This window comes from Poecile atricapillus, chromosome 16 (assembly GCF_030490865.1).
Source record: "Poecile atricapillus isolate bPoeAtr1 chromosome 16, bPoeAtr1.hap1, whole genome shotgun sequence".
Lineage (NCBI taxonomy): Eukaryota > Metazoa > Chordata > Aves > Passeriformes > Paridae > Poecile > Poecile atricapillus.
The window spans coordinates 8,284,230-8,308,839 of NC_081264.1; the positions used below are offsets into that span (position 1 = coordinate 8,284,230).

The window sequence follows — 24,610 nt, forward strand, 5'->3', positions numbered from 1 at the left end:
TCATCCATCCATCCATCCATCCATCCATCCATCCATCCATCCATCCATCATCCATCCATCCATCCATCCATCCATCCATCCATCCATCCATCCATCCATCCTCTGAAGACAGGCAAATGTCCAGAAAAGCCAGATCACTGTTCTCAGGGTCACAGGCCCTGGTACAGCTCACAGGAGCTGTGAATGGCCTGGGAATGGACACCAGCACCCTGTGAGCAGTGCCCCAGAGCCTCAGCTGCAGGTTTAACACCACAATGTCTGCTCAAAATGTGCCAAACTCCTTCTGTGACACCCTCTCCACAGCGCCCCAGTGCAGCACACGCTCCCAGGATGCAGCTCCAGCAAAGGAGCAGCACGAGGACAGACCTGGCTGTGAGACACTGCAGCACAGCACCCTGAGGAGTCTGATCATTTCCCCTTCAGACTTGATGGCAAAACAAGAACTGTGCTGGGGAGAGGGTGCTGCTTTGTCAGTCACCCACTGGACACCTGCAGCACTTGGTTCTCTGAAAGCAGCCAGTCCCTGCCCCTCCACTCATACCTGGGCACCGATGGTGAGGGGTGCAGGGACGTCACCCTCAGAGCCTTCCTCTGCTCAGAGCAGTCGGGTCACACGCGGCCCAGTGGGGTCTGCAGCCACCTGGGAGCCACCTCAGCGGGCAGAAATTGTGTCTCTGCCTGTTTACGTTGCCTCTTGGCATTAAGCCCCCCTAGGAAAGTAACATCAGCCACAGCCCTTTTGGAGAGGCTTCTTATTTTTGGGATGACTTTGCAGGAGCAGCAACTGTTGACCCATCTGCTATTTTAGTAACTGCTGTGTATGAGAGCAGCAGCAACTGGTCCTGCACCACCCACTGCCCCTCAGGACAACCACGAGCTGTACCAGCCACAAGCATGGCTGTGAGTGGAGAAGGTCCTTGTACTTGTCCCTTTTACTCCTGTCACCAGAGGATTCAAACTCAAACAGCCCCAGCAGCACTGTTATGTTCTTAACTGCAGCTCTGTCATTCCTGTAAGGACTTTCACATGGGGAAAAATTAATTCAGATTGTTTGTGCTCATTCTCTGCACAGGAGTGATTCTAGTTAACATAATTGGTTTCGTTAACCATGTTTTTTAATATAAAAAAATATCAGTATGGTCATAATTCTTTTAAATGAAAATAAACTCAGGCCTTTTCTATTGCAAAGCTTCAGGAGGCTTTCGAGTTTAGTTATATGTGATGAGTGAACTAAACCCACTCACCTGCCTGCTCCCACACCGCTGGAAGGGCCTCCCTTTCTGTCATTAATGGGAACTGTCTGATCTTTCCTATAACACATCTGAGGAACTTTTTGTCCTGTACCAGTAGAAAAAACATCAAGGATCCTGTAGGAAATATTTTCCCCGATTCTCTCCTATATTCTAGAAAATGCCTTATGTGTCTGAGGCGGGCGGGGTGAGAGCAGAGCAGGTGTTACCCGGGGGATGCTCGGCCGCGAAGCCGCTGCCGGGGGCACCGGGACAGAGCCCGGCCGGAGCGCTCGCACCCGCCAGCGCCACCCCGCGCCCGCCGGGCCGCACTGCAGCCGCAGAGCTCCAGCGGGTACCGAAGCGGCCCCGCGCTCTCGCGGGTATTTTTAAACATTATTATAAACATTTAAACCGCTCCACGTTCTAAGCGCTGGATTGGCTCTGATCGCACCCGTCAGCGCGTGACACACCTGTGGAATTTTGGATGCATTTCCTGGCAACTGAGCACTGAAAACCTGAGGGTGGCCTTTACCTGAGGGCTCTAGTGTGAAAAATGGACTCCATAAATTCCTTATTTTTAAATGTAGAGCATTAAACCCCAAAATTCTGTTTTACTAGAGAAATGAGTAATGAACTACTAAAAGGCTACTCAATAGGGAACCTTTCAAGTGCATAAAGTATACGGAGATAAGGAAATTTCTCAGTGGTTCTGTGAAAGCTTTAAAGACAACCCAAGTTCAAATGAGAACACTGCAATCCCAGTTAACTCCCAGACCTCTGTGAAAATAAAACCATGCCACAAAGCCTTTGAGAGCAATTTTTATTAGGGTAGCAGAATGGACTTGCAGAAAGCCTATACCAGTACTCCTGGGTGTAGTTTCACCAGTGCGCTGCATTCACTGTGGATGTTCAACTGCACATTTAGAATTCAGCATGGCTTAGGGAACCAGAGAGAACAAGAGCTTGATTTCCTGAGTTATCATAGGACTTCACACTTGGATTTCTTCTCCTCAGCCTTCAGCCACACAGGTGCTGGATCCCTTTGTTCAGAGGCTACCCCAGACACGCGCCAGCACTTTGTTTATGCGTCTCACAGTTTAGCAATTGGACGATGAAGAACACACCAAGAGAACCGATAGCGAGATCTGTCTTTGTGTGACCTCTGCAGCTGGATGGGAGCGGCTGGTGCGGCTCGGCCGGAGATCCTGCGATCGCACAGCCCCTCCGTCCCTTCCCGCGGCATCCGATCACAGCCAGGCAGACAGACGCAGTCTTTGACCTGAGAGGCTTTACAACCACAGAGTAACTACTGAGTAGCAACAAGGGCAGCAAACTAGTGCTACAGATTTGTTTCAAATAAAATTTAGAGAATGGTAAAGTTTCCATGCCAATAGACATGATCAAAGGTACAGTGACTCAGGTGATGCAGAAGTTACACACTTCAGTTTGACAGATAATTTGGCATTATTTTATTATGAATCTGAGTGAGCGTGAACGAAACAAAATCAGTACCAACTTTCTGCAAATGAAGACACAAAGATGTGAAAATTTGGTAATAGTGCTCTCACAAGCCTGAAAACACTTAGGAAATGCAAGTTTCCGTAAATAAGGTGAATGTGGTTTAACTTTATTTACCTGCCAAAGAATCTGTCTAAGAACACTTAAACATAAAATTTCTTAGCTCCCTAACTTATAAAAAAATTTACTTTCAACGGAGGTGAGGTACTGGGCTGTCATTGTTTACACTAAATTGGAAATGAAAGCCAGAGGAGAGGGACGAATGAGGAAATAGCAAATACACAAGACATTAAAAACAAGAGAGAGCTACTGCTTGACACAATAGTTCTGAAAGGTTGCAAAGGCAGAGGCTGTGTTAAAATTGAATTTAGGAGTACAGGCAACCACCTAGGTGTCAGGGCTTTTTTAACTCAACTTCCTGCACATCAAAATGATATGTGCTCCCAGATACCTACAGATTTCTGGAAATAATCCATTCACTCAGTAGCAGACCCCAGCTGCAGAAGGGGAGACAGCAGGTTGACTGTGTGGCAGTTTGACTGGAGCTAGGAGCACGCTCTGGGCTGGGGAGGAAAGGCAGCAGAAGCAGCAGAGACACAGCAGAGGATGCTCAGCTCTGAAGGGAAAGGGCTCCCTTTCCTTCAGCATGCGCAGGAGTCCCCCAGGGCAGCCACAGAAGGGCTCCCCTGACACTGAACACTCACTGGATCCCCTGCCCCATGTGTTGAACACAGCAGCAGCAGCAGCAGCTGAGCACACCCTGGCACACCTTATTGCTCAGGCCTGGCCTCGCAGCCGTGCCGGGGCTGGGAACGGCTCGAGGGCCATCCCACAAACACAGATGCTCCTGACGCATTCTGAGGGAAAACGTTCAGAGAGGACAGCAGTGCTGTCAGATTTAGTTCTTGAATTCAAAATTAATATTTCCAAAATAATGATTTTAAACTCAAAAGACAGTTTGTCACTTTGGTACCTCTTGGTCCCCAGTTTCTGGAACTCTCCTGGATTGGTTGCAATGTTGTTCTGTGCATGTTTCCCGCTACTCTGCATAGGTATTAAAGATAGAAGTGAAGGAAGTTTGCAATCACATTCCACTACTTGTTTGCTACAGATTTTTTTCCAAAGTTTTCCAAGAGCAGAACATAAGCCATATTCTAATTCAATGACGCACACAAAAACTTGGGTTTCCCCGTTTAATGGACGTTGGCCAGATTTACATCAGACCCAGACATTATTTCTGATTGGTTTTGTGGGGTTGGATTTTGTTTATTATGTTACAAACTGAAGTTCAGGGGAACTTTCAACAGGTCCCACAAAGCACAGTGCAACATTTAGAAAGAAAAGTAAACGAAACTGCCAAACACTCAATCATTTTCTGCCAGAACTGGGATATTTTTCCTAAGACATCACTTTGAGGAGGGAGTTAAAATCCAATGAATGAACTCAAGATAGTGGGAACTGCAAGGAAAAATAAGAAATGACAGCCACAACCTTTTCAATTTAAGGGCAGAATATAAGTCTAAGATATTTTTGATAAATTCTGACAAGAAAAAGAAAACAGCATACTTTAAAGTATATTGAAGCAGTGATTTTTAAACAAAGAAAGCAGAACTAGAACATCTTAAATTTTAATCCTTTCTTTACAGGTTACCTAGCCCACTTTTGATTAAGAAAACTGTAGAAAGTTAGTAACAGCCACAAGTTCACACCAAAAGGTGGCACTTGTCAATTTTCCATAGAGTCCTGCTTTACGGGGTGTCTCAAATGCACTGCTCCGATCTTCTATCATAGGTTGCTGACAGCGCTTGTGTCAGATTTTAGTCCACTGGTCGCTTTTCACCATATTTCTTTGTAAACTCTTCAGCATTCTTACAGAATTTTTTACGGTCCTTAGAGTATTCTTCAGCTAGGTCAGCCCGGAGGGGGTGCTCGGGCTGTGGATCATTCACCAGTGCTATGAGGGACTGGATTACTGTCAAAAGAAGTATAAATACGGTCAGAGACTTAGATGGTTAATTTTTCAAAATCAAAATGTAAGCAAAATTCCCCTGTAAGAAAAGAGCTTTAACTGCATTTAAATACATCCCCATAAATCTCAGGCCTTTTCAAGCGCAGGGCGTGAGTAAGCTGTAGTGATATGCCAAGATTTAGTTCAATGACCATGAATGAACACCAGAAAATCGTATTTGTAAACAAAATCAACATGAATAGAGACCAAAGTGCACAACAAATGATTTCCCATGTAATTGGCATCCCATCTAAAATCCTCTCCTATGGCTGAGAACAAACAGAAGTTCTCAGACAGGTTCACTGAAGGGATTGGGGAAAGATGGAATTTGCACCATGAAGCATTTCCCAACACCTGTCACAGTGACACAGCTGTGACCCAGACTCTTCTGGAAACCCTTTTTTCCAGCTTTATTTCCCTATGATTCTTCTCCTATGAACAACAGGCAAAGTCTTCCCTTTACTCTCAACTGCCCAAGGCAGCCAGTAGAGATGCACTGGGCAAACCACGGGGTGAGAGTGACAAGGTGCTCACAGCAATGTCACCAATGTCCCTGTCACTTTCTGAAGGAAAGTCATTCTTCAGGGAATGGAGATGCACCTGACATTTACACAGTGAACCTCACACCCCACCGTGCCATTTACTGCTACATTTTTCTCACAGACATCCTCACAGCCATTGGAAGCTCACAAGGATCAGGAGTCCCACTGCCCACCCACCCAAAGGTGTCAGTGTTCCTGGGCAGGAATGCAAGTTCATACAATGATGATCACTACAGCAGATGCTTCTAGAACACCAGAGTGGCTTTGTTTGGGGCACTGATCTCAGTCTTTTCCACTCATGAACAAACCTCCAAATACTCAAAGCCACACTCAAATCTGACCTGTGTCTCTAAACTGCTAAACAGGAACATTTCTTACCACAAATGCAAGTTTAAACTGCATCAAACTATCTAAGGAAAGTAGAATTGATACCAGCTTCCCTCACAGTAACTCACCAGTCCATACAACAACTACCATCACATAGCTGAAACCAGCAGAAACACTTGAGTGGCAATCCCTTCTCACTGAGCAAGGCATGCAATAACACTACAGAGAAAATGTGTGTTCAATAACCTTAACAACAGTAACAAGACAGAAAAAAACAGGCCTGGCAGAACAGGAGCTGCCCCAATATTCACAGTGTTTGAAAACTATCCTGCCATAACAGTTGTTTCTAATATTAAGCATAAATTTACCAAAAGTACAGCAGTAAGATGCAAATTTAGTATGTGAAAGGTAAGTTAATGATTTATGATGAATAATCTCTTTTTGACACCTGCATGAACAAAACAAATCACTTTGATGCTGTACTAATGATGTCACATTATTTCACTGAGAAAAGCTGAGAGCGATTTTTCAGTGCAGAAGAAATCTGAAGGAAAAGGAACAGACATTTAAACAGGGTTTTAGTAACATTGTCACAGGTTCCTACAACCATGTAGTAACAATAGAAGTTGACACTAAAACAACTAAAACAACTTATTGAAGAAAGAGTTAAGACAAATAAAAAACCACAACACAGCAGACCTTGAGAAATTTGTAATATTTTGATACCCAGGATCGGTTGAAATTCTGATTTTAGCACAGCTTTTATTCACTCTCTCAGATAAAAAGGGAATTGCTACTTCTCAGGGAGACACTGAATATTTCCTGCATGCAAACAATTGTTACAGTAGCTCCAGCTAATGACAGCTTGTTTTTCAAGCTGGGTAGAAACGTGCAAGTAATTTAGTTAACTAGCAAGGGCTGATAGCACCAAGACAGCTGCTCAGATGTGGAACAGAACAGAAACCTTCCACACTTTTCCATCTCCTCTCTTGGAGAGGACAGATCTTGGCTGTCTTATTTCACAGGTTCCTTTTGCTGCCACACCTCCATTTTCACCAACATTCAGCTGCTTCACCTCTTCTAAAACAACTACAGGAATTTTCCTCTTTTGTCTTTGGGCAAGATCACACAACAGGAAGTACTTTCTTTAGCACACAGGGGTGCACAGAAAAAAGATTTCTTAGGCACAGCATTGTTTTCTATTGGGAACACAGATCGTGTGAAAATAACCTTAAAGAAGAGCCTGGAATAGAGAATTATTTTCTCCTATGGAAGAAGATATTTGTGTCACTGAAGCTCTAGCTGCTACTAACTGCCCTAAACTGCTACTCATTTGAATTAAATTCAAGGATGTTTGCTTTCCATATTTATAATAATGAAAGTGGCAGATAACACAAAATTCTCACCCCAACAACTCATGCAAGCAACAACAGGAAAAAACCCTACTTATATGACACTGAAGTCTGCCAAAGAACCTGACAAAACTTTTTTCCTTACAATATTTAGATTCTTATCAAAGACACTCTACAAGGCAAGCCCAACAGCAATAATCTTTTAAGAACTACAAGTTAATCTCTGGTATTATTTCAGATTTTGTTTATGACTCCCATGATAATTCAAGCCATATGTTCAAATAACTGAACCACATGGCAGATTATAAAATATACAAAGCCTTTAGACCCTTTCTTTCAAACATCCAGGAATTTACTGAACACCTTTGGATTCTAAAGTCACTGTTTAAAAAGAAACACAGAATAAACCCCACACAAACTACCAGCAAAATTTTAAAGTATGCTGAGGACACTTCCTTAATAAACTCCTTAGTCATGAAGTGGTTTCCTGGAGGTGGAAATGCCACTTCAGTGCCAGTACCTCCCATTCCAGTAACACAGTGAGATTCCACAAGAATTATACTCTGTGCTCATCACATGTGATTCATGAGACAAACCTTAAAATGAATATACCCTCAGCATTGAGAAGCTGACAAGTGAAACATTATTAGCTTTAAACTCAAAGACTCTACAAAGTTTCTCAATACCCAGTTATTTCTCCACATGGAGTCCTACCTTGGTCAGTTTTGGTTGCTGGCTTCCAGTTTTCAGCACTAATTACTGGCAGACAAACCTGCCCCTTTTCATCGATGTTAGGGTGATAGATCTTTGTTTTAAATGTAATCTTAGGAGGTTTGAATGGATATTCTGCTGGGAAGTTGATTTCAATCCTGAAGGCTCCTTTATCATATGGAGGATTGTCCTGCAACAAGAAGGCAGAATGTCAAGAATGTGGCACATGCTAGTGTGACACTAGTGAAAAGCAGCATGGTACGGACATGGATTTCTTTGATCTCTTGAATAACCTCTTTGAAAGGCATTTTCTACCAACACTACTGCCAGGTTTATGTGTCAGGAAACATCAAAACCTATGTGAGAGGCAATACAACCTGTACATTTGCATCCACCCTGGAAAAAGCAGGTTGCCATTGTCCTACAGCTGGCTGACATTTCTAGAGGTACAAAAGCATCCAGCTCCATTCACTTCCAACTCCAGGCCCTCTCTGTCTCTTGTAAGTAGTTTTATTCCCTGCTTTGTGTTTCGAAAACATAGTAAACCCTTTCTGAGACACAAACAGCAAGCCTGACAAGGGAAATGGGTTTCTGAACAGTTATTTTGTGTGTCTCACAACATGGTGGCATGAACAGCAATGCAATTTGGTTTGACAGATCTCCCTAAATGTTTCGAGAATGTTTTTGTGCTGACTACACAAAAATCTGCTGAGCATTCATTGGTACTAAAGATAGATATTCACTGTGTTTGCTGATGAGAACATTCTGAATTTGTATGCAGTTTTAGCACCCACTCTTATCAGATCAGTTTTGAAGGAGAAGGATGAGAGAACTGTGAAGTGAGCAAAGCAGTTCTTCATGCTGAAACAGAAAAAACAATGCCCAGAATTTCACTTGGAAAAACCTGTTAGACTACTGATACTGATGCTTCAGATACTGCACAAGAGAGGCAGAACAAAAATAAAATCATTGCTACTTTTAAAGCCTATGAAAATACTGTTCTGCACTGAAAACAGTAACTATGGAATGAAGCCTTTCCAAACACTCTGGGAACAAGAATCAAAGGATGAGAGCTTCCAGTTGGTGTAAAGTATAATCACACACACTCTTCATTAGCAACCAGACCCATCCCTGTAATCAATTCCACTCCAGAATTTACCAATACTTGGCAGTGGGGAGCATTCTATTGAAATATTTGTCAACAGAAAACATTTCATTTTAGGCTCATCCATGTGGAGAATCTAGTTGTGTGTTTGTAGGAAATACAGCACAGTTTCTGCCAGAGAGGCAACTACAGCAGCTTTAAAGTAACTTTTTACCCAGGCAATCCTAAAAGCTTTGGAAGTTGAACTAATAACTTGTGGTGGTGGTGACAACTTAGGCAGTCACTGCCCTCTTCCCCCACAGCTCAGTTGTTCTTGCCTGCATCATGTGCTGTAATTTGTGAGGATGTTCAGTGAACTGACACAAGTGACCTGCCTTCAAAACATCTATTTTCTTCACTGTACCTCTTACATGAACAAGGAGCATGGGCTACCTAGTCTTGTTTTGATGTTGAAATCAAATAAATAATGTACCCTGGCCACCCACAGGACACAGACTACTTCATTCTACAATTTAGAACACGAAAAGAAGTTGACTGGGTATCTTCAGCTTCTCAATTGAGTGAACACCCTTAAAAACTAACACTTGTTCTGAGGAATAAAATATGTTACAAACACGAACTTTACATTTTCAAGCTTTACAGCTCACCTTTACATTATCTTTCACAGTAATTCTGTAAGAACACTATTAAAAATAATAAGCATTATCTTTCACACCATCATTAAGCAGCTGACCAAGAAATGCCCAATTATAGCATTTAATAATCAGCAGCTGGTTAGTCCTACTGAAATATGTGTCTTTAAACCCTAAGTAAGAACATTTGCTAAAATGGAAACAGCACGTGAAGCAAAAACACAGAGAAAAAAGTTTAACTTTGAGTGAGCTCATGTATTGCATTTTTAAGCTATCAACTGTGGTACCAAAAATAGCTCAAGAGACAGTAACACCAAAACATCTATAGCATAACCTCAGTGTAAAAACTTATACTACTCTTTGAACACATTTTAAATTACTATAGGAAGTGCAATTTCTTAACAAAATTCTCCCTTAACTATACCAGCAGTGCATTTGAGGCTATTTCCCCTGTAACAGGACATATTACAAACCAAAAGGCAGATCTGGAGCACAGTCCACTCTGCCAACATTTAAACACTTGTGATGCTGCAAAGCTTTGCAAAACAAACAGCACACTCATCCTCTGTTGAGCAGAAACTGTTAAAAATAACTGCTATACACCACACATTCCTAATCTTAACAGGAATAAACAAGTATTTTCGTGTTTTGCTTTATTAGTCATATTTACCAACCTTATACTGCTTCAAAGTATTATCAAAGCCCTAAACTGTTACACTTGAACCACAAAGTGGCTGATTAAAGCAAGTTGTTCCTCAGCTCTAATTTCAGTGTCAGATCCTGCTTGCTTTGTTTGCAGTAGTGTCAGCCACTCCAAGGAATCACTTGCAATCCATAAGCAAACAGTAAACGTAATGTATTCCACAGCATTTGAAGTGTAAAGGCCCAGCCATTACCTCAGCCTGTGCCATGTGAGCTCCAGAGCAGCCTCTGACTAACGAGGCAGAGGCACTGCTATAGAGATGTCTCAAAGTCTTACTCATATAATAAAAAGACAGACTTACACTGGTTGGGGAGGCTTTTTGGCAGCACCCACAGAAAACCACAACTGCTGCCCCCATGGCCCATCCCCTATTGCTGCAGACTAAAAATAGCTCTAAGAACCAAGCCAGCCATTTCCCACTGCTATGGGCCACAGCAGGGGAAAAAACAAGAGGTGAAAATCCAAGTGATTTTCAACCAAGAAACCAACACAGCACATTTCCTGCTTTCCCCTTAGTAACAAATCCCTCTGTATTCGACTAAGAAAAGGGTTATCTACTTTGATTAAACATTCCCTAAGAAGACTGTAGTGCTTTTAAAAAAACTAAGTGAAATAGGTTTACTCTGACAGTAACTAATGTCTAAATAAAGATACTACTTTCGTTTAAGGAGCTCACTTTGGAAAATCCAAACCTTTCCCTCGCATCAAATTTTTCCCAATACTCAGTTATATCCTACTAATAAATCTAATAAATTAAAAAAACACATTAAGGAGTTTGTATTTGCATTCTTTTTCCTCATGATCATATACATTTTGTACTTTAGGCTTAATGTAAAACCAAACTTCACTTGCTTCCCCCTTCCAACACCTCTCCCAGCAGCCCAGAGCCACCATGGAGCCCCAGCCATGTGTCCAGGCCTACAATAACGAATCATTTCATGGTCACCAGCAGCACTGCTGAGCTGTGGATTTATGAGATACAAATGATCCTCGTTTTATTTTAAAGCTCATAAGGAGTAGTCTATACTCACAGGAACAATAAGCCCTTGCCAGGTCAATAAATTAGCTTCATCAACCTGGATATTACGGAAGTTTTTCATTCCACATTTGCGGATTTCTTCAAGCTCCTGGAAAGCAAAACAAAGTGTTAAGTGTAAGTTAATAACTGTATTAACCGAGATGCTCACATCATTATAGACACAATGAAGCAGAAGTATTAAAAAACTACATTTAAAAATGTTTTTCTATCTCAAATGTAAATCAGCGCCTTTGGTCACAGATTATTGATAATACTCTGACTGTAGAAATAAAATGCATCTTAGGACTTGTGTGAAGGAAAACAGTGATTTGGAAGAACTATTTCATAATAGTTTTAAACAGGGATAAAACCACTGAACAGGCCAATTATTTCAACTGAAAACGAACAAATTCCTGCATGAACAGCTTAAAGTGATCCAAACCCAGAAAAATATCAATCTAAGATAAACAAGCCTTGTTTGGAGCAGTAACTTGAAAAGATTCAGCTCTCTGTTTAGTACCTCAAAGCTCACACTATTAGTACCTCAAAGTTCACACTACACACTAGGATTTCTCTCTTTAAAGCTGTGTCAGTCTTGAGCAAGGTTATCTTTCTGCACCAGTCAAACTATTTTTAATCAGTTAGCAAACCAGGTATCAACAAAATAAGTATTTCAGCATTTTTATATTTAAAATGACACATAAGCCCTACTGTAGGGACTATTTCATGAAGTATTTCAGAAGACCTAAAAAGAAACACCTCAAGGTTTCACTTTTATTTCCCCCACAACAATTACAGTCCTTTGTGGCTGAACTCTGCCATTTTATCTTTAAAGAGAATTTAACCAAATATGAATTCAAAAATCATCCATAGCAAAACATAAAAGTTTCCCAGTGCTTTCAAAACTGCAGCACATGCCTGGCAGCTGCACAGGTTAGGAAAAATGTTGCTTATACAGCAGCACTGGGGTGCTCTGACAGTGTTCAGCTCTGCACTGGGTGCAGGCATCTTGCAAAATTAGGCTGGATATAATTATGATAAACTCACCAATTACAAGCAAAAGCACTACACAACAAAAACCAAAAAAGATCAGTTTTTCTGCTACAAGTGCTGAACTGTCCATGGTTTGTTTTCTAAAATACCTCTATGTTCATCTTGGATCAAACCTCTCTGCACTTGACTGGCAGATTTAACACTTGCAGTAACCCCTTGCATAAATTCAGCATCTTGATAAAATTCAAAACCAAAGGGAAAATGAGAATTCCAAGCGCATGTGAAACAAAAATCATGAGAGCCACACACCAGCAAATGAACATTTATATTCCTACTAAAACAAGTTTAACCTTGGAGGCTTGGATACTGAATTGATGCCTAACACTATCCTCATGATACTAACAGTGACTTTTTAGTCTAGACCCATGGATTAATCCCCAAATTCTACTGCTGCTCGATTTATGCAATGTCACAGACAGTTTGGGTGGTTTTTTTTTTAAAGAGCTAAGAGGATTATCCTATTTCCTTAGAGCAGGAAAACATAAACCCCCCCAAAATAATCCCATGAAGCATATTTATAGGGAGAGAGCAAAACAAAATATTCACAAGAAAATAACCTTTATGATGGCAGCTCTAAGAGGTGCTTTACCATCACTCAGAGTGCAAATCCCCCCAGTCCCTTGAGTGCTCCTGCACAAAGCAGCAGCTCAGGGAGAGCCGGCTGGACCCCAGGATGACTTTGTCCTGACAGGGTCAGGAGAGGAACTTGCTCTGAGTTTTGCTGCTCACTCCCATCACATACAGACATGCAAACCACTACTCCACAGCATGTAAAAGGAATAAATTCCACTCCACACTAGATGTAACACATCAGACACTGGGAACAAAATAAGCTAATTAAGCAATAGGTATTTAGAGTGAATAAATGTGCAACATCGCAAGTGCCTTCTCTCTAAAACAAGGCAAGGAAAATGGGTTTAGACTATTTTCTAGTTACTATAGTAAAAGCACATGACAGAAATCTCCCCCATTACACCCAGTGGGACTGCAGCTTCCATGCAGGAACTTTTGTCCCAGGTTCAGGCAATAGCATTGTACCACTGCTGGCCCAGAAAACAATCTTCCAGATGCAAAAAAAGGAAGGACTATGACTCCATAATTCAGGTATGTTATTAAGCTAATAGAGCAAATTAGAAAAGCGTGGCTTCAGATTGCTGGAAATTCAAACACCTACATTTTATAGTTAGATTCAGGTTAAAAAATTGGATGCTGAATTAAGAAATGGAAGAATCCCATACAGAGATCATTATAAAATTGTAAAACTTTGTATGCAATCAATGAAAAGTTAAAATAAATATACAAATTGTTTCCCATTTTTTCTCAAGTCCACCATACGAGGGAGGGAATTAAACAGTACAGAGGCACTAAACTAGACAAAAATTATTCAGGCCATCTTCCTCTTTAAACTGACATGTAAGACCTTTGCAGGAACCCACTTCCAAAATCAAAGCCGCGGTAAATGACTGGAGTGTGTCAGGCCTGTACCGTGCCCTTCTCCTGCGGGAGGAGCTGACAGCTGTGCGAGGGACAGCCAGGGATAAAGCCGGCAGCTCCGTGCCTCACACGCAGCCAGGACTGCAGAGGTCAGGGACAATCCAGCCACCTTAGCAGGGCATACACCTGAACTATGGGCTTAGACAGACTGCAATTTATACTAGAAATTGCTTTTCTTATACTAGGGAGTGTTTCAGACTTTGTCTGTCACTCCAAATGAATCAACTCTGTGGTGGAGTTCTTTACAAACAGCTCCTTCCCCACTACAGTCCCCAAACTGCAGTGTAACACTACACAGGCCAGCAGCTTCCAGGAGTGGTAAGAGCTTCACCAGTCACAATTTAAGGGTGTGAGGGGAGGTTGTTTGGATTTTTTTCTTCTGGCAACTGCCAAAACCCGTAATAAAGATCTAACTGCCTCAGGGCTAGGGAGGCAGACACAACTGCAGTATAAAAGTACTGTTAAAAAAGTGAATGAGCTACTAAATACTTTCAAGCAACACAGATTAAAAGCTAACAATAAGTTTAACGTGGGCTTGAGCAACTCCAAAGGGACAAAAACTATTTTATGAGGTAAAAGGATACAGTCCAGATATTTATTTCAAAGTAATACTTAAGAGTCTAGGCAGACAGTAAATAGATTAATTCCTTTTCTTGTCCTCCACCCCCTAATTTTGTCAAGTAACATAATTAAAGGAGCACAGGAGGAGCATAACTAAAGGTTAGATGACTGCAGTAAATTTCAGTCTTCACTCCCCGCTCCTTTATCAACCTTGCATGTGACCTTGGCCGCTTTGGTTTATCCACTTGAAAAACTGCAATGTCTTAGTGCATGGGGCTCTCTGGAGAAATGATCTTTTTAATTTGGAATTTGATGTTCGAAGTGTTCTACACAGCAAATGAAATGGAGAAAACACTGTTTTAGAGGAGGTACCTGATCCTCAAGCATATAATGCAGAAGGTAGTCATAAAAATACATACATACTACTTCTCATATATAACCATTAAAGGTTTAAAATTTGTTATTTTTCAATACTTTGCAATAATTTGTGCTGTTCAAATCAAAAATCAAATGTTTGAAAGAAGAAAGAAAAGGGGCATCAGCTTAACATATAGCTAAGTCTTTTAAAAAACCTGCAACTGTGTTGTCTGTGCATCCTTCAAGTTTTGGGACTTCTCTAAAAACTCAAGCCAGAAAGGAAAATGCAGAGAAGGCAAATACTTCTAAGAGTGCAATCCCAGAATATGGGAAAAAGTGTAAGAGCTGATCCTGACTTTAGTAAATTCTGCCTCAAGCCCAGAATGCTACTAAATTCACAAATAAAACCAAAAGTCTCCTGAAATAACTGTAAACCATTATTGCAACTTATATTTATCTGCTTTTGAATACATTCTCTAAAAAATGCCTGTAAGTCAAACAGGCTCCAAAACACTGATCAGGAACTGGCCGGTTTCACTTTCTGCATTTACAGTACAGAGAAGTCTTAATAAAACACCTTAAAATCTGATTCTACCACACACACAAAAACTCCCAACCCATCACAAATCCAACCAAAAACAGAAATAGAATTTAGTTCTTTCAAGAATCAGCAGTGTTTCCTCTGCAATATTACAACCGTGGACGCTCACGTCTTATTGACTGAGCAATTCTATTTTTTGGCAAAGTAATTTCATTTGATTAAAAATCCTTTTGTCAATTCTCAGTTTCAAAAGGGAAAAATGCATTGATATTCTCACTTCTGCCTAAGGACAATCATATGTTGCTCAAAACCGTATTTCCCTTGTTACTAAGAACTGAAGTTTGGATCAATTTAAATTCTTTTTCAAGTATCAGAGTTGTTTAAAACCCCTTTATTTGGGAGCACTACAGTGTTTACAGGACCACAGCATCCTGGAGATTGCAGGCAACCTACTTGGGTGTGGTCCCATGTTTGTGTTTTATTATGGAGTTCAACAGTTGCACAAATGTTTGACTATGGAACTATGGAAGCAGCATAAAAACAATAACATTAAAATAATTGTCTACATATCTCACCTCCTATGTGAAGTGTTATTTACTATTTAAGACAATTTTCAATTTCTATCCCTAAAGATACTTTTGAACATCTAAAAACCAGGAAACCAAAGCATGCATCTTACAGACAACTGAGCTCCATCCCAGGCAGTCACCATGGAAGGGCCCAGCTCCACACCCGGGGCAGCACAGCCTTCTCCAAGAGCACCCAGACACCCTTTGGGAGGTGCAGCTCAGCACCACATGCTACCACCCCTGCAAGTACTGTGAGTGTCCAGCACCACAAGAGCCTTCCCTCTGCACCACACTGCACTCAGCTAGGGATCCAGCATGGAGAAGGGCTTCTTTTACATTAGTAGGTGGCAACTGCGCAAAGCCTTGCCCTGAAGTCTCTGGCATGTCTCTGGGAGATCTGTGCTCCCCATCATATGGCCTGCAGACAATTTCACTTCTATGAGAAAGGGCCATGAAGCCCAGCACCCCTTTCAAAGAGAAGCCTTAGATCCTCTCCTAAATATAATCACTCCATATTTGCCTGTTTTAACCCTGAGAGAGAGACTGTCCACACCACCACATCCTTGACAAAGACTGCTTCATTCCCATCGTTCACATTTCACAAGGCATCAGGATTCAACAACTGGGGCACTAAGAAGAGGCGCAAGGGTGGCTCACAGATCAAACCTCCACCTCAGAAGTCATTGGAATATGAGTCATTAGCCATGTTTATTCCACGTTTTTGCTAAGCTAGGCGTGCTCCTGGAAGGACACACCTCCACAGAGATGCTGTGAATCAGGGGAGGAGACTTCAGTTAGATGGCACTATTTGATGGGACAAAGCTCGGCAAAAAGAGACCATAAAAAAGGTCTTTGGCCTAGGGAAGGTGATTTGTTCAAACACACCCTCAGTTAACAAGCCGATCTTGTTGTCTTTATAACTTGAATTCACATTTAAAATTGACCGGTACAAGTAAAATGGCAAAATTTATAACGCTTGTTTCACATAGAGCTTTGTGAACTGAAGATGCAAATGGCTTCTCCAACTGGAAAAGGGCATCCATTCCCACCTGGACAGTGGACATGACTCCCAGTTTTCTACATGCAGACAGCGAGTTATTATGGATGTACTGCATCCAGTCTTTTTGAGCCACGGTGATTAATATGAATAACTATGATGCATGACTTGAGTCCAGAAAAAATGCAGTACTTCAAAATGTTGGCAAGACCTTAAGGAAACAGGAATTGCTTAATTTTATATAACTATAAAAGGTTTAAGGTTTAGTCTTATTTATCAAAGACAAGCTTGATTATTTAGCTCAAAGAAAAGACAGTTAATGCTTATCCTAAATTATTTTAAAGGTAATTGACTTACACAGTAAAAAACCCTATTTCCTTTAGTTATAATCACTCATCATTCTAAGGCCCTGACAAAGACACCCCAAAGACTCTTCCCAATTGCAAAACTTCAGCATTGAAAGACTTTAAATGCAAGTGAACCTGTGAATCTGGGACTTTAACAGTGATATTAAGTTGATACACGTGTGAGTCTGGACCTTCACATCATGCTGCAGCAATCCCGATGACATCATCCCTACGAGAGCTCTACTTTGTTCCTACCGAGATGAATGGCAAAGCCAGAGCCTTTTGGGCTGCCTTGACTCCCCAGAGGAGGAAGGGAGCTGCTGACTGAACAGCCTCTGCAAGCTGTGGGACAGAGCAACCAACAGCTCTTCAACTGCATAAAACCCATACACAACATGAACAACCCACAGATATTAGGCAACAAAAACAAAAGTGAAAACATAAGTGGTAAGTTATCAATATCTCCTTCATTCCCACACCACTCTCTCTGAGAAACAAGTGCCACATCAATTTTCTAGAAAATCACATTATCAAAACTCATTTTTAGTGAATTTTAGTGAAAGACTGAAGTACTAATGTTTCAGAAGTATAGTGAAAATGAGGAGGGGGGCTGAAAAGCAAGAGACACTGAAAACATTAAGAATAATTTTTCTTGCCTTTTCTTGTTATTTTAAACTAACAAAAAAATTTGCAAATATATATTATTCCTACCAGAGTAGTAGTGATGTGCTTCTGAACAATTAATGTATTTTTTCAGAACAGGCAGAAAAGCTGCCTTACAAAAATAGTAAACAATCATTTAATTTTATATCTGAAAATAAGGGAAATTTTGAGTATAAAGCAACAGACACAGTGATTATGATACTAAAGCCCTGAGAAAATATAGAGTTATCAAAAGTGAAATAAAAAATGAATTCCATCTCACTGGGATCCTTAAGGACAATTAAAGGTTTATGCCTACTGATTTTTAATATATATGAATGACACTCCATGCAATCTAGCTACTATTTCAGTTTTAAATGCTCCATAGAATATTTAAACCAACAAAATGAGTCTTATAGAAGCACTGCTGAGTTATTGGTTTCTTCCAAAATACCCGAGTTATAATGGTTATTTATACATCTGCACCATTAAGGAAATACAACTTCAGGGTGTGCCATGAACATGTCCTGGTGAAATCCCAGCCCTACTGGAGGTCCATGTCCTTGAAGCCAGCTGTAAAACTGGTATTAGAGGATTAAGTTTAACAGAATCACCCAAATATCTATCAAATACCAGTGCAGGGTTACTCTCGACCCCACAGGGATGGGTTTTTTAATAAGGCTGAAACACTGCTCAACAGTTACGGGGTCTTTCCCCTCCATTTCCCAGGACTGGCCTGTAAAGTTCATTGATTTCCCCACAGGCACTTTGCATGCAAATTTGGGTTCTGCCACAGCATTTTACAGATGAATAAATTTTATGCTACTATGTGCGTGTGTCCTAGGCAAACCTCACTGCTTACAGTTTGTGATGTTAATTGGCAATTATATACAGCACATAAAATAATTTTGAGTGCTTTGGGGGCAACAGTTACTATTTTCCTTCTAAGTACCTTCCTCCTCAAAGAAATTAATGAGAAACATAATCCCGAGTGGTATTTAACCATAAACTATAGGTGCTCTTGGTTAAAGCCCAACTGGGGCCGAGTCTCCATTTCCAAGTATCATCCACGGTTCAGAACAAATAAGAGTGAAGACAAAAACATTACCACGTCCGCAGCGAATGAAGTAACTTCTGAACCCAGGTCCATGTTTCAGTGTGATAAACCTCTTACTCATACAAGGAAGAGGTTACTCTCCGAAACAACGAAAACGAAATTATTTCATCCCTGGGCGTCTGGGGACGGTTCCTCACCGGGGCGAGCGAGGGGGAGCGGCGAACCTCCCCCCGCAGGGAGGAGAGAGCGCTTCCCCGCCGAGCCCTCCCCCGGCAGGGCCGCCGAGCCCTCCCGCCGTCCCGGGGATGCCCCGGCCCCGGGCGGCGGCGTTTCCTTCCCCCCGTCCCTTCCTCTTTGCTTAGTCACCCTGGAGCCCCCCGAGCGAGGGGGTCGGGGCAGCCCGCGGCGCCCGCCCAGCGCCCCCGCCCAGCCCCGGGCGGCAGCCGGGCCCGCGGGGCGCTGCCGGAGCGCGGGGCGGCGGCGGCGGGGGGGCGGCGCGGCCCCTCACGGCCGCGGCCCAAGTGCCGGCTGCTCCCGCTCTGGCCGCTCGGGCGCGGGGCGCCGCCGAGGGGCGCGGATGAGGCCGCCCCACCGGAGCGCGGCGGGGGAGGCGGCCCCGCGCTGCCGGAGGGGGCCGGGGCGGAGGGGCAGCCGCGGGAGCCGGGGCCGCCCGCCCGACGGCCCTGCCCGGCGCTGTTACCTTCATCAGCCTCCTGCTGGCCGCCATCTTGGCTCTGCTGCTGCGCCCCACAATGCATCGCGGCGCGGGCCGGCCGCTAAACCCTGCGCTTCCTGGGGCGGGGCGGGGCAGGCGCTCGGCTGGGCTGGGCTGGGCTGGGCTCGGCTCGGCTCGGCTCGGCTCGGCTGGGCTGGGCTCGGCTGGGCTCGGCTCGGCTGGGCTCGTCTCGGCTGGGCTGGGCTCGGCTCGGGTCGGCTGGGCTCGGCTCGGTTCGGTTCGGTTCGGTTCGGCTCGGCCCGGCCCGGCCCGGCCCTGCTCGGCTGTGTTCGGCTGTGCTCGGCTCGGCTGGGCTCTGTTCGGCCCGGCTCGGCTTGATTCGGCCCGACTCGGCCCCCGCCGCCCTGAGGTCTCGGCAGTGCCTTTTCAGTAAGCAGTCACTGATTTAAAAGTGTTGCTGTGCCTTTTTCTGTTTACTGTGCATCCCCCAAATTCCCATACATTCCCCATTCCCCCATCTTCCTCGGCGGGGAACAGACCTGTAGTTACATGCATTCTCAAAAAAGCCCATATCCTCTTCAGAGCCCTTCGGAAGCTTTATTTCTTAGTTTCTTCAAATACTCTGAAGGGAGAGGGAAGGGCGATTTGAGAAGAGGCATCTGACCACAGAACCATCCCCAGCTCCACTGGTGTCTGATGAAATCACCTTTGCCCTTACCTCACCTCGAACAGTCCAGTCCAGCCTCAGCCCCCGCTTCCAGCGCCCTGACACAATCTCCAAGGGAAAAGTGCTGTGGAAGAAGAGAAAATCCACTGTCAGTACTAGCCAAGCCTATCATTTGCCATGTGCTTTTTAGCTCTTTAGCTGCTCCCCAGCTCTGAAACACTGGATCCAGCATCGCTGCAGGTGTCCTCAGGTATCCAAGACACAGGGCTGGCAGACATAAGTTCCTACATGGGCATGGGACATAAGTTACTACATCACATCTAAAATGCCACCAGACATCTGTGTTCAGGTATCTGACATGCTCCCTGAAACCTTCTCCATTGACCCAGTGTACTCAGGAATTACTCCAGGACTGCTGGATATGTGGCCTCAATTCCCCTTTCCCCCACCCTTGTGTCAGTTCCTGTTCTCACTCAATCTAACACTTATTCTACAGAACAAGTCACCAACAAAGTTCTAAGCTCTAAAAGGAACTTTACAGAGTCATACAACCTGAAAAAGGAAATCTTGTGGTTATTACAACAGGCTTTCAAAAACTTGTAAAAACTCAACAGAAGTTTTTAATTATGAAGCACAGGATCATAATCTTAAAATTAGCCCTTGAATAAGGTATTTGCTAATCAATATTTACATTAATATAGCGCTTATTGCTAACAAAACTCAATCAGCATTTGTTAATGAAGTAAGTTATACAGCACTTAGAGGAATCACCTTAATCCTCATTTACTTCATATGCATATTATGAAATAGTTTGTAAACAGTTATTAAATATATTTGATGATCATGATAACTTTATTCTATCAGATATGTAAAGATTTTTGCATTCATTTTACTCCAGGAAAATGGAGTCAGAGGAAGCTGAAAGAGGCAGACCCTCATGGGGAAGGAGTGGAGAGATGCAAAGCGAGCCTGTGCTGACTGGGTGGAGAAGTTACACACGCGACAGGCAGGCATGGCTGTGAGAAACCAGAAGCTGCAGGGACTCTCTGAGAATTCTTGATGTGCTGCTGAAGTGGGATGCTGGTGATGAAGATTGTAAAATGCTGACATCTGATAAAAGAGCTAGTTCAGATTCTATGACTGTGAAATGTAGTAATACCTAAATCTGATACCATGGTAACTTGGAAGAAGTGTTCTTACAACTGATTATCCAGATGTCTACAAATATGAAAAACAAGCTGCTTCAGATACTATCTTGATTTCTTTATTTGCCAGAACTCTATTTATATCTTCAGCTCATCTTTATTTGACTGCACAGTTTTCCAAGACTACCATATGTCTTTGCATATTCTCCAAAGATTATTTTCCCCAAAATACAATTCTTCCGTCCCTCAACTATACCTGCATTGAGACACAGTCACCAAACACCAGAAAGTACTAGAAGTACCACAGGGAATTCTGAAATTACTATCTGTAGTTTTAATCCATGAATTTACAGCTTGTAAGAGAGTGTCAGAAGTAGCTGGGATAATTATAAGATAATCCGCATTTCCTTTAACAAGACAAAAATACCGCCCACACTACAACTAACAACAGCCCAGCCAGCTCTTAAGAAACTGGTGTTGAGTGTAGCTGTCCTAACAAATTGAACTTAATGTTGAAATCATTTATTGCAGCAGTGTTTGAGAAGTTTACACAGAACTGGACACATCTCACACACCTGCTGCCAGTACCCTGGATCCTTCCAGTGCCCAGGCCAGGCGGGATCCGAAGCAGATCTGATGGTGCCAACACTCACGTGCATCTTGTGGATAGAGGCTGCAGTCGTACTCCCAGTGCTGGATCTCACCCAGGTGCCACTTACTAAGTCAGGACACGCTGTTGTACAATCCTGGAGAAGCAGCAGGAATTTCTTTTCAGACAGAATTTCATCAATTATATTTTGTACTCCTCTGTCAGCAGCAAAATCCAGGCCATTTGTTACATAGCTTGGAAGATGGTTCTGCATATTTAAACTTGCCTTTTGGTGTAGTTTCTAGGTCATATCTATTATTTTACTTGACACTTTAGAGTGTCCAGAATGCAGGTTTTAGTGTTTATCCTGTAATATCTTCAAAAGATTGGACACTAATACCTGCCCTCTGCCAAAGATAACTTTCTATTACATTTCCACTTTTTAAAGCAACATAACTGTTTAACTTCTAAAAAAGAAATTGTGCAAACAGACTTGTGAACAAGTGAGCCACAAGAGCCCAACTGTTAAAAACTTTAGAAAAAATTCTCCTGGCTACTTTACTATTATGAAATGGCCATCTGAAAGAAAACAAAAAACCTCATGAAAACTGAAGGGAAGAGGAAAGAATAAGAATAATTTGGCTGCTGTATGAAACCTTGGTACCCCCACATTGTGCTTACGAGAGGGAGACATCACTACACCACAAGAACAACACAACAGAACCAGGGAAGGTAAAGAGAAGGGCAGAGGAGGTGATTGAGAGAGTGCAACAGTGATGTACTAAGAGCGATTAAGGTGGCTGAGGCTCTTCCACCTGCAGGGGAGGAGATTGAGAAAATATGATCAAAGCTTATGAAATCATATAGGCAGGGGCTGAAATGAATATGAAGTTGTTATTTATCAGACTGGAATGAAGGTACTCACACAGAGACTGATCAGGCGTTACAAACTGCCCAAAGACAGGGCCTTTTTCCACAGCAGATAATTAATGTTTGGAACTCCCTACCACAGGCTGCAATAAAGGCAACAGTTAGCAGGTTCAAAAAGAAACTAGTCAAACTGGGTAACAGGTCTGTTCATGGATTAGAAAATAGAATAGGCATGGAATAATCATCTAACATCTCCAATTGATGCCTGATCATGATTATGGATACTTGGAAGTGTGAGGTGACAGCTGTTGGTTGCATGGTGGTCCCTAAATAAACCATTCCCCCCCTGCTATGGACACCCAGAGAGGGGAAGGATAGTTGGACCTCTGTTCTGGTCCAGCTGGACACTTCAGACATTCAGGATTCCTTGGATGTGATGGCTTCTAGAATATAGACAGAATTCAGATTTCAAATGGGTTCTAATACCCTGAAAATACATCAAAGGGACCTGTAATCCACAAGGGCAAAATTAATCTCTAGGAGCAAGGTAAAAGGTAAAAAGATAAGATTAAAAAATAATTAATGCCTTAAAAAATTATAAGCCTCTCCATTGGAATTGCTAAATCCAAAATGGTTAAAAAAAAAAGAAGACATAGTTTATTATTCTGTTGACAGTTCTCCATCCTTTATTCCTGGCCAACAATTTAAAGTTTTTATGTAGGTTTTCTTGTGTCTTCAGTCTCTTAGATCTCTACTGACAAGCATTTAAAAGCAATTAATTATGTATGATGATTGCCATCTGACATTTGTTTTGTCTAGTAAGTATCCATTATAAAATTATAAACTCATTGTCTTCCTCCTGCATTTTGTGTGTCATGAATGTTATTAAAATGATTGTGTCCTATAGAGATGCCTTTCCCCTTGAATGCAATATTCCTTAGCTTAATAAAATCAGTGCATTAAGTCCCCTTTGATGCTGGAAACTGGTCTGGAGATGGAGAGGGGAATGTGCAAAGTACAATAATACCATGAACTTTATGCTCTTTTCTATTCATGCTTCATTAGTTTCTATCAGTCTGAATCAGAGGCAGGGTCCCATGGTGCTAGAAACTCTGCACATCACAATGAAAAAGACCATTTCTCTCTGAAAAAAACCCTGAGCAGCTGTGATAGCTGGGGACGATCACCCCCAGAGAGACCGAAAGGGCCTGGAGGGACTATGGAGTGTTCTTCAAAATAAGAACTGCCTTGGAGGGCAGGGAGCTCTCTGGAAGTGTGGCAGGAGGCAAAGCAGCACAAGAACACTGAACTGCTTCTACTGCTCAGCAACTGGAAGAAAGAGACAGGTAATGACATAGTGACATGAGACCACTTCCAAGGCAATTAGCTCTTGGCTTCTTTCAGAAGAGGCTGCTGAGACACAGGAATCCGTAGCAGACAAGAATTCCTTAACCCTAGAGTCTCCAAGACAGTAGGCTGCAAAATTTGGAGTATTCTTAGCTCAACATGGCTATGACCCTTTTAATGGACATATGGAGCACCCTGAAGTAGAGCTTCCTTTATCTGCTGGAGAAGTGGCTTCATTCTTTTGAGACTTGGATGAGGATGGTTGATTTGAGGGAGAGTTGACAGATGGCAGAGAACAGGTCCCCTCTAACGTGACAGAAGTTTCAAAGGGTGACATGATGAGCATTGAGCCTCCATAGCCAAATGAGCTCTTGCAGAATGCAGATCATGAAGTGAGATTTTGCAGCAGAAGCATGACCAATGAAGGTAAAAGGAATGGTCTTGACAAAGAAATCTGTGTCATTGTGTTGGCTGATAGACCAGGAGATACAGAGATTTCCCTTAATCATGTGTCAGTACCTCATCCAAGAAATCTCACTCTAGTCAAACA

The 24,610-nt window shown here is 42.5% G+C and overlaps 1 protein-coding gene across 1 annotated transcript; it reads right to left on the minus strand.

Annotated features, from left to right (window-relative positions):
• Window positions 1-2,038: 2,038 nt before the first annotated feature.
• UBE2L3 (ubiquitin conjugating enzyme E2 L3) lies at window positions 2,039-19,547 on the minus strand. Its single transcript, XM_058851700.1, has 4 exons — window positions 19,467-19,547; window positions 11,162-11,257; window positions 7,694-7,880; window positions 2,039-4,722 (listed from the first exon to the last, which is right to left on the minus strand). The coding sequence occupies exons 1-4, from the start codon at window positions 19,491-19,493 to the stop codon at window positions 4,568-4,570; spliced, it is 465 nt and encodes a 154-aa protein (XP_058707683.1). The 5' UTR covers window positions 19,494-19,547; the 3' UTR covers window positions 2,039-4,567.
• Window positions 19,548-24,610: the final 5,063 nt, after the last annotated feature.